At 49.5% G+C, this 16,338-nt stretch overlaps 1 protein-coding gene across 1 annotated transcript in view; it reads left to right on the forward strand.

The window, feature by feature from the left end:
• The first annotated feature begins 9,323 nt into the window (after window positions 1–9,323).
• LOC146187964 (zinc finger BED domain-containing protein 4-like) overlaps window positions 9,324–16,338 on the forward strand; it is a 44,039-nt gene continuing 37,024 nt past the window's right edge. Inside the window, exon 1 of the mRNA XM_084604963.1 lies at window positions 9,324–10,556. Coding sequence (XP_084461089.1) covers window positions 9,324–10,556 — 1,233 coding nt within the window. The remainder of the gene's footprint in view (window positions 10,557–16,338) is intronic.

The following is a 16,338-nucleotide window of genomic DNA, read 5'->3' on the forward strand; positions in this document are numbered from 1 at the left end:
TATCGATCAGGTCTGAAGCATACGGACGCGGATGCTCTTTCCCGCTCGCCATTGCCTAGTGATACCTGGTCGGACCACGTCTGTGCTTACGATTTGTTGACTCTTGCCACTATCGACATGGCTACCGAGCAGCGGAATGACCCCTGGATCAAAGCACTTTTGTATTTTCTCTCAAGTCCTACTCTCGGTCATTCATCCAAAGCACTCGTCCGGCAAGCCCCTCACTTCTCCATTCGTGACGGTCTTCTCTATCGCCGCAATTATTTGCTTGATAGACGGAAGTGGCTTGTAGTCATACCACGTCATCTCCGTGCCGACATTTGTGCTGCGTACCATGATCACCCACAATGTGCTCACGGTGGCATATTGAAAACCTACACGCGCCTACGTCTGCGATTTTACTGGTGTGGAATGTACCGCTTTGTGCGACATTTCGTGCGCGCTTGCGAATCTTGTCAACGGCGAAAGGCTCCTCAGACGTCCCCTGTTTCGTTGCAGCCGTTATCCTGTCCTGCTCGTCCGTTTGACCGCGTTGGCATAGATCTCTATGGCCCTCTTCCTACTACTCCCGCTCTAAACCGGTGGATTATCGTGGCAGTAGACCATCTTACTCGTTACACTGAAACATCACCGTTACCCTCTGCCACTGCAAGAGACGTTGCTTTGTTCCTTCTCAACAACTTGATTCTTCGCCACGGGACTCCGAAGGAACTGCTCAGTGACCGCGGACGCGTTTTCTTGTCCGACGCTCTTGAGGCCCTACTGAAAGAGTGCCGAATCATTCATCGCACCGCTACTTGTTACCACCCTCAGACGAATGGCCTGACAGAACGCTTCAACCGTACTCTGAGTGACATGGTGGGCATGTACGTCAACGACGCTCATTCCAACTGGGACCAAGTTCTTCCCTTCGTAACCTACGCGTACAACACTGCGATACAGATAACCACTGGATTCTCTCCCTTCTTCGTTCTATACGGGCACGAGCCAACCTGCACAATAGACGCACTTTTTCCCTACCGCCCTGATTTTCCTGAATCGACGCCACTATCGGACGCCGCCCAGTACGCAGAAGAATGCCATCAGCTCGCTCGTTCGCTTACAAAGGAAAACCAGTGGCAACAAGAACACCATCGTGACACTGGCAAGGCACCTCCATATGCACCCAACTCCCTAGTGTGGCTCTGGGTTCCTGCCACAACCGCCGGCCTTTCAAAGAAGCTTCTTGCTCGGTATCACGGTCCATACCGAGTCCTTCAAAAAGCATCTGCTGTCAACTACGTAGTTGAGCCTGTTACGCCCTCTGAGGACTTGCGTCGCCGTGGACGCGAAACAGTTCATGTGAACCGAATCAGGCCCTACTACGATCCGTCTGCTCTTGCGGCTCCATAAGTCGCCAGGATGGCTCCTTCTCTACCCGGGAGGGGGGGGGGGATGTAGTGTGGTAATCTTCGTCTTCATAGCCACTGCCATGCACCGCGTGCTGGCACACTCGAGGACGAAGAAGTTGGTCACTGGCTTGCTGATTTGTCACGCCTGAGGCTCCGCAGCGAGTTCCTCCTGAGCGGCTGGATCCATCTGGGTTTACCGAATAGACACACCCCTACAATTATATATATATATATATATATATATATATATATATATATATATATATATATATATATATTACACAATTATTGCGCATTACAGAAGAGAGCATCAGGAAATCAGTGGCAGGTCGTACACTGCTCCATATTAAAACATTGAACAGGTAATATAGGGGAAGAAGCATGACAAGAACCATTGTGTTCAGGGCCATCGTTGAAAGTGTAAAGCAGTGGCGAAGCCCATATGGGTAGAAGAGGGGACAAACGGGGTCATCGATGGTTGGAAGTGCTTGCGAGTGGCTTTGCCTATATTGGGAAGCTAGTGACAACACGGGTCCATTGTAGGGCCTGATTTGCCAATACTTTGCCATCTCTTTCCCAATATTGGGCATTTCACTTGTGCTGCCTGGGTAGTTTCTCGTTTCTTCACGGTCCTTCAAGCGGTTTCTCGTTGTTAAAAGATAAGCGTCTAAAAATCTCAGAAGAGGATGTTGATCGGCATCTACAAGTTAGGCCTTCAAGACTTGCAATGGCTGCTACGTCAAGCTCCTGCCTGGACTGAGGTAAGATAAGTCGAAAGGCTTCGTAACTGCATTTTTGTTAGGCGGGCAAGCACAAAAGCTTATAAGCTTCTGAATGAGCTCAGGATATGGAACCAATCGAGCATATGAGCCCCGACCTTAATACATGCATTGAAGTGCATTCGCTACAAACATGGTTTTTTGCCGTTGAATCACTAAACCACATGCAAAAAAAAAAAAGATAGTCCGGGGAAGTTAGAAACGCTAACGTTCATTTCTCACTAGACACACAAAAAAAGGGATATGCTGCCCACTCAAATATTTTCCAAAAGAAGCATAATGTTCTTCTCTAAATTGCTTTTAACCTTGCAATATTTATCTACGTTGATGGAGTAGTAGTTATGGTAGTTTGCTGCATTTCATTAGAATTCGATATTAGTACTGTTGACAAAATTGTATTTTTGCTCATTTTTTCTTGTTGCACTAATAAATACCTTAGGATCTTGCAATTAACATCTAACGCCCTTTCCGGCGCTGTAGATCCTTCAATTTTGTGTTTTAAAACTGCAGTCCAGTTCTAATTTGAAATTAAATTACCTTCCTCTACAAGCATTAAAATTGTCATTTTTCGTTTCTTTGTGTATGTGTGTGTGTTTGTGTGCGTGTGTGTATGTGTGTGCAAAGAGGGAGGGGAACCTATTAAGTGTGCGACTTGATTACTTTCAGTATAAGTTTTTGAATAGACTCATGCGCATGTTCAGTCATTTCCTTTCGCAGCGCACATGCCCATTATCCCTGATTCCTCTTTTAGTGAACTCATTAAATAAATCTTCACATCTGATGTTGTTTTTGACGACAAAAGAATATATATATTTTTTTTACATTGCTACATAGGGGACTGCGAGAGTTCCGATCCGGAGCTATGTTTCACGGCGTACATCGAAAGTGAGATATTAAGAAAAGCGCTTCTGGTTAGGTGACGACGGAGACCGCTTATCCCTAATCAGTGTTCACTATTCGCCGCGAGATCGACGTAGAGGTGGCGCCACCGCGATCCGATAGTGGGGATCGGAAGCCGGTGGCGCTCCCAGAAACGCACGCGGCGTATGTCTGCTTCCGATTTTAAGGCGGGTTTCTTGGCGATTAAAACATGCCTTCTGCAATGCATTAGCGATGTAATGCTTAGAGTGTTCCAATATTGCAGAAAAAAGTCCGTAAATTTCGCCAGTGCAGCAAAAAAATGAAAGATGCGCGGAATTTAAGAAAACAAGGCACACAACCACCCGTCTTTTATGTGCGTTGTGCAATATTTAGAGTAACAGGTGCTGCGAAGATTTTTTTCTCAAATATTCGAGCATTTCTCTAAAGCGAGATCTGCTCATTACCGGTGCTACTGATGATGCGCAGAATCCTTCAACAGAAAAAAAGAAATGAAATGCATGTATGGGTTTAATGTGCCAAGCCACATCGGCTATATGGGGAATGATGTAGGGGCGGGCCTGGGTGTCGACAACGTGGGATTGTTTAACGTGCAGTCAAATCCCACAGCCCAGGAGCGCCTTTAGCAACAGCCGGGATTGAACCTCCATTTTCAAAATCAGCAGTCGAGCGCCGTGCCGCTGAGACACCACGACAGAGGTTTCACAGCAAAAGAAAAAAAAAAGTACTTGGACAACACTATCGTGGATACAGAAGGCAGAGAGGGGCTTGTTCAAACTGGATTTTGCTATGGAGCAGTCTGCGGTCGCATGTTTCAGTAGCTGCGGTATTCCAAACAGAAACGGGAATATACGATTTGTGAGCGTTTACATTTAGTTGTATTGACGGTTGCATCCTGCTGTGCTTCAATACGGCGCCAAACGACAGCAGCGCTTCGTTTGAGACACCGCTTGTCAAAGAATTTCAAACGCCGAAGACCGCGACTGATGATGTCCTTTCCAGCGTGACATACGCGATATGGAAAAGTAATTTTTTTTCTTTAATGGAGTGTGGTGTAATAGCCTGTAAATATATCGTTTGCAAGAGGCAGATGGTTGAGCAAAAGCGCACAGGAATTGCGGAAAAAACAAAGATCACTCTTTTACACGCCGCACGCGCGCACGTAATTCACTGCGGGCTGGCACGCGACGCGAACACGCATCCACACTGGGTAGGGTTCGCCGCTATGCCGCTAGGTGGCGACTCTCATTGATCTTGAGGCCAATATCTTTTGACAAGAGGAGCTAGAATTCATGCACTGCATAAAGAGGCTAGCAGATTTTTGCATCTAATGAATGGAGGCAACCTGCGCAGCGCAGTAGTGAACGTGACACCGACTGCGTTAGCTTCTAAGGTTAGAGTGCTCATAAGCACTAAACAATTTACTTATTTGTTTGCGTGACAGGATATATGCCCTGAAAGAACATACTACAAAACAGAGGCCAAGGAGTAAAGCAAGAATCAGTGCTTGTGAGCGAGCCGATGGCGCCACACTTGTTGCACAGCATTATCAAGTGAATTTCCCGTAAAACAAACACGTTTTCTAAGGTAATACTTCGCTTCGAAGCCAAAGCTGTCGTAATGTATAATTATACTGCAGCCATATGCACAGTGAAACGACAGCACGCAAAAGCTACTTGTGTGCTGGCCGCTCCATGATTTTGCGCCACGTGTAGCAGACGACGCACCCGGCAAGGAGCAAGAGTAGGGCGCCTCGATGCGCGCGCCCTTCTCCGCCACTCCGCGATTGTCGAGGGCGCACGCATCGAGGCACTCTAAGCAAGGGTTGACTGCAATGGCGCTTGTTCTCGCGACGGCCACTTGGGACAGATTCCTCCGCTGGGCGGTTGGCGAATTCGAGTGGGATAGCAGGTAAACTGAGAGCACTTTGAAAGTGCCCTCAGACAAGCGGGCGCCCTCCAGTGGGAGAGCAGAAGTAGAATCAATGGTTTCCAATGGTAGAGGAGGAAGGCTTTTCCTCCGCTGACAACACCCGAGTGCATTCTCGGCTGTTCTTTCGTCGAAAGCGAGAGTAGAGGAAGCCATATGGCATAAGGTGTCATATCCACGCCATCTTTTTTTTTCTTTTCTCTTGAGTCGAAGACGCTAAAAATGGCGGCTGCAATGCGTCGCGTCGACGCTTGGCGAGCTCTTCAGAATCAAGCGAATTTGCGTCAGCAGCGGAAAGCATTACTCAGATACGGTATGCATGTTTGACAGTCGCTGCTGGCACCGAAAGGTCCAAAGGAGGCAAATCGCCCCGCTGTGAAAACAATGGCACACAAAAGAAGCGGTTTTCACGGAGCGTTGGCCTCTCCTCGGGTTGCAACTGCCGCCGCTGGCAGCAGGTTGAGAACGCTGGGGAGAGAAGTGCTGTCACGGGGTCGTGGTGCGCTACTCTTGACACGCAGCGAGCGTTCCGGTGGGAGGACAGTTGCACCCTCGCTCGGCGTGCTCCTGTAGTTCTCTGCAATGCTCGGCGCCTCTGCATTCGTCCCCCCAATCGAATGCGCCATGAGACTGTTCCCGTGGTCTGTTTAGTAACTTTGGTCGAGCCTTCTCGAGACGACTCGCATCTCCCGGTCTGATGAGTCACCGTCATCGCCGAAGGATGAGAGGGAGGGTGAAGTAGATGCATAGAAGGCCACGCGCTCTCCTCGTGCAGGGGGGGGGGGGAGGGAAACCCTCGAATGATCACTGCCTTATCAATACCACCATCTGTACTATTTGCAAGATCCAACGCACAAGCTCGGCTCCCCGACTAGAATAAGTTCCGGCAAAGCTATATCAATTCTTCCTCTATCCACGAACAAGGATACCACGCGTGGGCACAAGGATTGGTTCGTTCTGCGTAAACACAAATTCAGCTCTCGGAGGCCGCTCCGGAGGTGGACAACCACCTTCCGCACCTCTGGAAGGCGCGACACAGCCTCGCCCGCAGATGGCGCCGCCAAAAACGTAACAAAAGGTTCAAAATTCGTATTGTAGAGCTCACGCAGCGAGCTGCAGAGTACAGCGGCCCAACTCGCCGACTCCAACTTGGTAAACCGCTGCAACGCGGCGGCTAGACAAATGTCGAGCCAGAGCACGTGGCGCCCTAATTGAGCCGACTCAAACCCCCGAGTCGAGACACAAAAACATTGCCAAAGAGCTATTCATAGCTTTGATGGAAACAGATCAAAAGTAGCATGCAAACTGCGTGACCAGTACCTTTGCACTAAGCAGGACTCCGGAGGGCCCACGTACTCGCATGCAGGTTCCGAGAACGCGGATCTGGATCAACTGTTCCAGTTGCACGACCTGAAGGAAGCCCTGGATAAAATGAAATGAGGAACGGCACTGGGTCGGCACAAGATAACTGTGAAAGTGCTTGCCAATCTTCCCAACCCCGCCTTTGAAACCTTCCCCGCTTTTATCAACTCGACCTTGCTTGGTGAGAGACCGCTATTCAATTATTCGAAGACCGCCCTGGTGACTTTCATTCCGAATACCGCCAAAGCCATAAACATAGACAACCTCCGCCTAATCTCCCTCACGTCTTGTGCGGGAAAGCTGATGGGGACCATGGTGCATGACAGGCTGTCTGGGTTTCGACAGTGTAACACACGAAATCATCCTGCAACATCTCTCCCAGACGAACTGTGGACATAACACATTTCAGTATATCAAGCAATTTCTCTCGGATTGACAATCTTTCATCCCAATACAAGACGAAGAACACGGTTCATATAAACTGCGAACGAGAGGAACCACAAAGGGCGGGGTCCTCTCACCATTACTTTTTAATCTGACCATTATGAAACTTTAAGTACAGCTGGCGAAGGTTGGAAACATTAAGGCCAACCTGCAGCAAGCGACGGAGATCGTGGACGCTTACGCCCACCGCTGCGGCCTTCAATGCTCACCGTCCAAATCCTAATTTGTGCACATGCGCCCGCCGCCTAAGTGCACCACCAAAATGGAACTATGCCTTGCCAGCGGCCTGATACTCGAACACGATGAGATTATAGTACTTGGCATCCTTATCCACAAACATCGACGGGCTGATACAATACTAGCAAAACTGCGCAAGTAGGGAATTACGGGGGGGTACGGTGCACAGACGCTTTGCGGCTGGCGCATGCATTCATGACCAGTCGAGTCCTCTACTCGACTCCTGACCTTCGCCTGCGCAGGTTTGACGAAAAGGCCCTGGAAGTGATTCTCAGAAAGATGCACAAGCGTACCCTCGATCCCTGCTCAAAACATCCAACCAGCGTCTCATGGGCCTGGGGATGGTTAACACATTCGCGGAGCTCCGGGATGTGCACTTGACCAATCAATACACAGGGCTTTCAAAAACGCCGTCGGGACGCAGCCATATAGTTTGACTAAACATCCACCACCCAACACTTACGGAAGAGCGCATAGGGGTGTGCGAATATTCGATAATTTCGAATATTCGATCGAATAGCACAGCATTCGATATTCGCTTCGAATCGAATTCTAGGTATTCGAAATTTCGAAGTATTCGTCTCGCGCGAACTGTGTTTCTGGGACGCTCGCCCGCTTGCTTTGTGTGGTTTCGGTTTCGAGTAATGCCGCATAGATGGCTTTTTACGCGAAAGCGTATACAGGTCGTTCGCCCGAAAATTCGTCGGCCCCCCTCCTTTCTTCTTTTTCAAGAGTTGCGGAAAAGATTATCCGACAGGACAGATGCAAAGATAAACAGGCAGCCCTACCACGCTATCGCTTCATTCAGTCAGGTGACGAATCATGCTTACCGAACATGGGCGACCGTTCTCGGAGTGGCGAAAAATTCAGCGGCAGCCCGGAGACTCGATGTCGCCGTCAATGGGAAGGGCGCCTTTAGCGTGTGATAACGCCAAGGTTATTGCGCACCCGTGGAGCGTTATACTGCCATGAACGCTCGGCATAGGGGAGGCTGCGGACTTAAAACGTGACTGCCGAACTTTAGTAGAACGAAATGATCGCATCCATCTGTGACAGGCGTCTTTTCTTGCGATTTTGACTGCTTGCGCGTTGATGGTAATAGAACGCCGTCGTGATCAGGGCATTGAGCCGTCTTCGGTGGTGTGCCGCACTTCGTCGCCGCAACTCAGGCACTCCGGTGCGCTGAAGGCTCAGAGCAATCTTGGAAGCGCGATGCTAAGTGCTGCTCGGAGGTACTATCGGGGATAATTTTGTCAGTATCGTGATCGGTGCGAAAAACGTTTTGCTTGCGGCGCTAGAGTTTCGTACAGCCATTTCATTTCTTGCTCGAGGGGGTAGTATTCTGGGAATGTAACCGGAACGATGTTACAATGCTTCGGCTTAATAAGGGAAGCAACGCTCAGGCAAACAGCAGCCGCGAGCTGCTAGTGAAATGCAAAAAAATGCATCGTGCGACACGCCTTGTTAGAGTGACGGCATAGGCCGGGAAGAGTGCCAGTTTTCCGCACCCAGGAGACGCACAGCAGAGCCGACGTTTCCATACGAGCACCCCTCGGATAGCGAAATACACGCGCCAACCTCTGGCCGCTAGGTGATGGCGATTCATTTGAGCCACGCGCGGCGCGTCCTGAGCACTTCTGTCCCCGATAGTACGGCCAACGTATCGGTGGTGTTGGAGCCTTGGAGACGTGATGGTGCGGTGCTGCTAGGAGGTCTGGTCAACCTATGTGCCATTTTAACTTCTTTGGACGCAGCAGTCTCATCGACGCAACTGAAAAGAAGACGCAACCCAAGCCCAAGAAGCGAGGATCCTAAACTGTAGAAACGCAAGCAACGTATGTGGCAAGTGATTGTCTAGTTCACTGTTGGACATTCTACCCGTTCGACCACTGGTTCGATCGTTGGCACTATGGCCAGTGCGTCTACGAAAGGTAATCCAATATGGAACTACTTCATGAAAGTTGCCCCCGGAAATGAGGCTCGCTGCTTGAAATGCAAGGCCGTTTTGAAGACGCCAATGGGGATGACGACGACATTACAGACGCACTTGAAAAGACACCCCGATTTCTTTAAGGCCTACCAGGACGACTGTCAGGCACGCAAATACGCTGCCACTTTGAAAAAGGCGAGCCAGCCGAGTGCTCAGCAACCGTCAGTTGCTGAATGTTTCGCGCCAAAAATGAAGGCGACAGCACTGAAAGCGCAACAGATGACAAAGATGGTCGGCCGATTCATTGCACGCGGTATGCACCCGTACTCCATCGTTTAGGAGCCTGGCTTTCGTGATATGATGAAACTCGCCATGGCCGATTACGCAGTGCCGTCACGAACGACTTTCTCGAGGGTCATCATTCCCGACCTTTATGCATCGAAAAAAGAAGAGGTGCGAACGAAGCTTGCAGAGGTCTTCGCAAGCGGAGTGGAGTCCTTCTCTATCACAATGGATGGTTGGACATCGCGAGCGAACTACAGCTATGTAAGTTTCATTTGTCATGTGATGGATAAGGCGCTTGTGCAACATGTACATGCACTGGCCTGTACCGAATTGGCGGGTGCTCACACTGCCGAGAACTTGGCGGAGTTCATCGGAACTGTAATAGAGGAGTGGGAACTTCCATCTGAAGGAACGGTGCCGACCTTTGTGGTCACTGACAACGGGAGAAACTTTGTTTCGGCGGTTGCGCGATCGTCGTGGCAGGGCGTGCTGTGTTTCGGCCACACGCTTCAGTTATGCATCAATGATGTCAAAAAAGATGTGGCGGGGCTTGCGCAGCTTTGTGCAAAAGCAAGGTCGATAGTAGGTCGGTATAAGCGAAGTGGCAAGGCTCGAGCACGCCTTAATGAAATTCAGAAAAGCATGCTTTTGGATTGTCTTCAAGTAGTGCAGGACGTACCGACACGTTGGAACAGCGAGCATGCCATGATGGCCAGACTTCTAAGACTGCGTGCCCCTATTACTGTGGAACTTTCAGAATGTGACGTGGTTGAAAATCTCACCGCACAAGAGTGGAAGCTACTAGCAGCATCAGTAAAGGTCCTGCAGCCGCTTGATCAGGCCACAACTGAAGTCTCTGGGGATAGCTGCCGAACTCTCTCACAAGTTATCCCGCTGCTTGAATGCCCAAGGATCGTTCTTGCACAGCATTTGAATGATTATGATGCAGGATCAATTGCATCCAGCCTACTAAAGAGCATCAAGTCTAGATTTCCTGACATCAAGATGTCTCAGCTTCCAGCATTAGCCATGTTGGCTGACCCTAGGTACAAGGATGCATGCTACACTACCGAAGCTGAAAAGAAATGGGCGCTTGATCTCCTTGTGAAGGCAGCAGAAGAGACGGTGCTAGTGCATCAGCATGCTGAGGTTCCAAGCGGAGTCCGCGCATCTCCAAGACCTTCCACTTCGGGGGACTCTGTGTGGTGCGCCTTTGACAAATTTAGTTCCGATAAGAGCCGCCGACCACACCATACAGTGAAGAATGAAGTCGCCGAGTACTTGAAAAGCCCCCTTCTTCCGCAGTCTGAAGACCCTTTGGCATGGTGGAGAACCAACGGCAGCCATCTGTACCTATCCATAGCACCACTTGCACGCAAATATCTTTCAATCCCAGCAACACAGACTACCAGCGAAAGGCTGTTTTCAGCTGCAGGAAATATTGTGCGCTGTCAGAGAGAGAACCTGCTCACCCGTCATGTAGAACAGCTTGTGTTTCTGCACGATAACATTTAGATTGGAGTATGCTGGGCTGTAAATGGCAGCTGTCACCGGAAGTGCAGAATGTCTTTTTTTTCTTTACTGTTCTTAGTGCTCTTGCTGCAGTGTAGTGCAGTTACTACTATAGTTTCAGTTATTGGTTGTACTACTGGCACCGTTCTGTTATACTCTCTTTTTTTTTTAATTTTATCTCGAATTTCTTATTAGAAAGCGAGCAGTATCTTTATGTGTTATAACTTTTTATTACCAAGACAGCAAAAATTGTTCATCACTCACTTTAGGTGCTTTCTTGAAATTTTGAAGTGTGGTTTTAATTAAAGCCTCAGTGCAGTATGTAATGGCATCGTGTATTGGGAAAATAAATGGTTTTGGAAATGCCTACTGTGATTCAGCCTCTTTTTAGTGCCAGAATTACTATTCGAACTATTCGCTTCGAAATTAATCGAAGAAAATTACTATTCGCTTCGAATTCGCTTCGAATCAAAAAACCACTATTCGCACACCCGCCGCATAGGCATTCCTGAAATCTGGAGATATGCCCTGCACGTACTCCCTCTTCCGGGCAGCATGACAAGTGACGAGCACAGTGGCAGGCGCTTTGCTCGGGCGAAGGCACTGGCCCGTCACTATGGGAACAAATACGGAATCTTCTACGTGAACGCCTCCGGCCCTCACCATGGGGGGTGGAGGGGTACACCGCCGCAGTCGTCCACCAAAAAATCGTGGTAAATGGCCTAACGTTCCGAGCTCAAGACATAACACAGGTGGAAATACTCCAAGCTGGGCTTGTCGGTTCATAGTTACTAAAAAGATTTGCAGCGCTAAAAGAGGACACAGAGAAAAAAAGATGCAAAAAAGAAAGTGTAGCGCCGTCCTGTGCATCTTTTTTCTCTGTGTCGTCTTTTAGCGCTGCAAATCGTTTTAGTAACATGTGGAAAAAGTTGCCATTGCGTTAGACCAGGACTCACGAGTCATCGGCACAGACTCGAGAGGGGCCTGTAGAAATATTAAACAGGGATACATTCCTCTCTTTGTACACCGGATCCTTTAAAACAGCGGCTACCTCGGGGTCCCCGCACCTCGAACAATTCCATTAGCTCCAGCTCACATGTTCATCGAAGGCAATGAAACGGCAGATGCTGCCACCCACGCGCTCACTCTGATCAACGCCTTCAGACCCTTTTGATAGGGATCCCGAACCCAATCCGGCACACACTTTTCCAGAAATTGCTGAATTATTTCAATTTGGCCATGCAATTTATCCCAAGCCTTGTAAGGGCCTTGCAAAAGTGAAGGAACGCTCACTCCTCCTTCTTTACACCAAAACGATGCTGTGTGCAACAGTTTTAAAACACTTTGATCTTGAGGCTAACCAAGAGAGTTCTACTTAAGTTGTGGACAACCAAGAGGGCTATGGAATAAAAAATGGTAAGGGTAACATTAAGAGACAGAAAGCGTGCAGAGTGGGTCAGAGAAATAACTCAAGTTACCGACATTCTAGTGGAAATTAAGAAGAAGAAATGGACATGGGCAGGACATGTAGTGCGAAGAGAGGATAACCGATGGTCGCTGACGGTAACAAACTGGATTCCAAGAGAAGGAAAGCGTAGCAGGGGGCGGCAGAAAGTTAGGTGGGCGGATGAGATTAAGAAGTTCGCAGGGGTCAAGTGGATGCAGCTAGCACAGAACCGGGTTAAGTGGAGAAATATGGGAGAGGCCTTCGCCCTGCAGTGGGTATAATGAGGCTGATGATGATGATGATTTTGCCTATGCAGAAAAATGTCCACGCTGTGCAGAGAAGTCTTCGGACATTTATCACATGGTCTGGGCATGCCAGGCAACCCCGAACCTCGCCCCCAAACCCAACCTCAGACGGGAGGACTGGGAGGCAGCCCTGGTCGGCTGCTCTGGCCTGGCAAGCAAGAAGGCCCTGGTCCACAGAGCCCGAGCCGCGGCTGTCATTACTGGGTTCCTGAAATGAGGATTTCACCTAGTGATTGCGAGGAAGTTGCCCCGGCTACTTCAAGCTTCCTCCCTGCAATAAAGTTTTTCACACGCATACGCACAACTGTGCCGGAGTTGCCGGGTTCTATCCCGACCGTCGCCGGCTGCGTTACGTTAGAGGCGAAACGAAGAGGCTTCCGTGTGCTGTCCTCGAGAGGAGGACACAACAAAATTGCAGTGGCCACGGTGGTCGATTTGTCTCTACGCGAAGCGACCAGCGCCTGTATCCGACGCTGCACTGTAGCAGAGGCCGAGGAAGTATCCATTGCTCTAGCGGTGGCGGAGGGCTATAGAGCCGGGCGGTCGCTAACGATACTCACGGACTCTCAAACAGCCTGTCGAAATTTCATGAATGGTAGGATTGGTCGTCATGCACTCCGTATACTCCTCGAAGCGAGCGACAGAATTAAAAACCACGAAGAAAACAAGACCAGACACAAAATTATGTGGGTACCGCGGCACATGGGGGTGGCAGGGAACCAAGAGGCTGCCAGGATAGCTCGAGCATACACTACTTTGCGAGCATCCGACGGGTCCGCGGAACTTTTGCCAGCACCCAAGGCATACTCGGCCATACTAGAAAACTATAGAGGAAGAAGAATGCGATATCCCCCACCGCACAGTTCTCTCACCAGAGAGGAAGCTGTCATATGGAGACAATTACAGACGGGTTCATACCCAAACCTACACATACTAAACAAAATGCACCCTACCATATACGCTGACAGATGTCCGTGGTGCGATGAAAACCAACACTATATCACATCACATGGACCTGTCAAAACATAGATGTGGTCCCCAAAGTTCGAAACCCGAGTGCGGAGCAATGGGAGACTCTGCTGTCCAGCGACCGCTGCGAAGACCAGCAAGGTCTGGTACAGCGAGCCCAGCGGGCGGCAGTAGCCAGCGGAGCCCTGGACTGAGGGCTACCGACCATTGTGCAAAAGCGGACGAAGTCGACGGAAAAGACTTGTGGATTCAACAAGCAGACATCTCTGAAGACGTCCAAAAACCACCAATTAATATAGGGCTGAATGAAGGTTTTCCTCCTCTTCCTCCTCCGTGTGCTGTGTGATTTCAGTGCAGGCTAAAGATCCCCATGTGGTCGAAATTACTCCGAAGCCCTCCACTACTGGTCCTCTTTCTCTCATTGCACTGTCACTCCCACCCGTCTCCTTTCCCCAGCAGCGCGGGTGAGGTGTTCACAGAACAAGTGTGACATGCATACTGCACCTTTCCTTCTCGGTGAAAAAAAGTATACACAAGAGGACAAGTATCAAGCTGATGGCGAAGAGTGGCTGTTCCTGGCCCTACAGGGCTGGGACAATAGGTCAACGCCGCTCGCGGCGGGGGCTAGCCAGCCACCGAATTTTTATCTGTTGTAGGCTGTCATTGTACCCGCTACCGCTTAGGTGGTTTACGACGGCTGTTGCGGCGCAAGTCTTTCTTTCGCGCTTCTTTTTCTTTGTTTTATACTTTCTCTCTTCTGTCCGCACGAGGCAGCCGAGGTGGCTCAGCCACAGAGCCAGTAGCAGACCCGTGCATTTTCTTTTCCTTCTTCCTTCAGCAGCAACAACAACAGTATCAAGCTAACGCAGTATTGCTGGGACGAAGAGCGTCGGAACGCGAACACTCACCTTTATCGCTTACCGTCTATACGCGCACAGTATTGCTTAACAACCTAACCTATTTATTGGTGTGTAATAGTAACGGTGCACTAATGCACTTGTCACTCATTTCCTTGCCTTCTAATATAATAGGAATCCACAAGCTCCCTTTCCTGCCTGTTTTCTCCTTTCCGGCTACTGAAAAAATTATAGGGGGCACTTTGGACCACTGAAGCGATGAGGCGAAAGCCTCCGAAGCTCTCCATTACGGCACATCTTTCTCATGTTACACTACCACCTTTCTCCTTTTGCTCACGGCTCGCTTAAGGTGTCCGTGGAGATTTGTGACAGATACTGCTCCTTTTCTTTCCTGTAAACCAATTTGAAAAGCCGCTGATGCCTGCTATGCTGCGTCTGCTTCTGTATGCTGCGTTGTGCGGCGTTCGAGGAAGCGCCAATTGAAAGGAGCCGCACGGAAGTTTAGTGCTCTAGAATCTTCTAGAGCACTATAACGGACACCTGGATCGGACACCGCGCGGTTCAGCTTCGTGTATGCATGAATCACATGTAGACCTCATGGCCAGCTGTGACGTCACGAAAGGATGACATAGCAATCAATAATCTCTGTCATTATCATCAATACAGTCACTATCCCTTACTATCACTAAATATCATTACTGTTCACTATTTACAACTAACTAGCGGTGGCGGTCTTCATTCCAACCGCGCTGGAAGACAAGAACGAAGATACATTTCTCACGCACCCGGAGTGGTTGTCGGGATGATTGACAGCTATAGGGACCGGGCGCCCGTTGTATGGCGCCACCGTCGCCTCGGTGGAACAGCGCCGCCCGCGGCGGAGTGTCGAAACAGCGGAATGCCGAGGCAGCTGAGCGGCGCAGTCGTTTCCGTTCTGCGAGGCGTTTATGAGCCTGTCCTTACCCGTCGTTTTGCGGTGTGGCTTTGAGAGCTTTGAACTGCTTTGAGTAATCGCAAGGAGTATTTTTTGACCGGGAAATCTTGAAAAAGAAAAGGGCCGTTCTCGGCAGGGCGTGCGTTTTTTTTTTTTTTACTTGAATCGACTTAGAAAGGTCCGACGAGTTTGCGTAGCTGCCAGCCGGGAGCCAACAACGCACCACGTTTTGCCAGCCTTGTTTGGCCAGACTTCATTTCACTGGACATTTTCACACAACTGGCCCAACTTTCTGTCCTCTTGAGGATATATTCACGCACAGCGTCATCTAAAAATTAGGATTCCGCACAAACCAATGACAAACAGTACGCTCCAATGCGCCGAGAGGCGGCGCCACCCGTTCAGCTGTCCGGTCCCTATAGTGCGCCAGGACACTGGTCACCGTGAGTATGATGCATTAAAAGCTTCTTCCTTGATACTGTCAAGGTGAGGAACACAGTTTTGACATTCTCTGCAGCGACGAGGGAGCGTATTTTGGTCTATTCTTCAGCGATTTGACGTGTTCACGTGCACAGTCATTCACGCTTCTGTCATTTTGGCCCGTATACCATACCGCAACAGAGGGTTTTCTTATATTACATAAATCTCATCACCCACCCTTCGCCCTCTAGCCTTCCAGCATGAATGTGTTGATGGAAAATAATCTCAGTAGTTATTCCACAATGGAATTACGGCACTGTTCGCTGGAAACAAGACCGCCTGCAACAGCTTCACTGATTCTTCCGCCTCCTTGACATTTTAGCACTCCAGGATGCTGGCACAGGTGTATCGCTGCAATCTTCGCTCTGATGCCCTCTGATCCCACTCCAAACGCTATGGTATATTTATTTATTTGCAACACTGTAAATCATTACGGGGTACTATAGACCAACACCGATCTGTGACGTAAGTGCGATGCGGTGGCGCTTCTGTCGATCAGGCTGGGCCAGTTTGGGGTGAAAAAGAGGCTTAGCGCCCATATGAATACATGTACCCAAAAATTTTCAAAGCAAATTTCTAATTTCACGATGCACCTATG

The sequence above is a fragment of the Amblyomma maculatum genome, chromosome 5 (genome assembly GCF_055883805.1).
Source record: "Amblyomma maculatum isolate TAMU_Amacu chromosome 5, ASM5588380v1, whole genome shotgun sequence".
NCBI classification, from domain to species: domain Eukaryota; kingdom Metazoa; phylum Arthropoda; class Arachnida; order Ixodida; family Ixodidae; genus Amblyomma; species Amblyomma maculatum.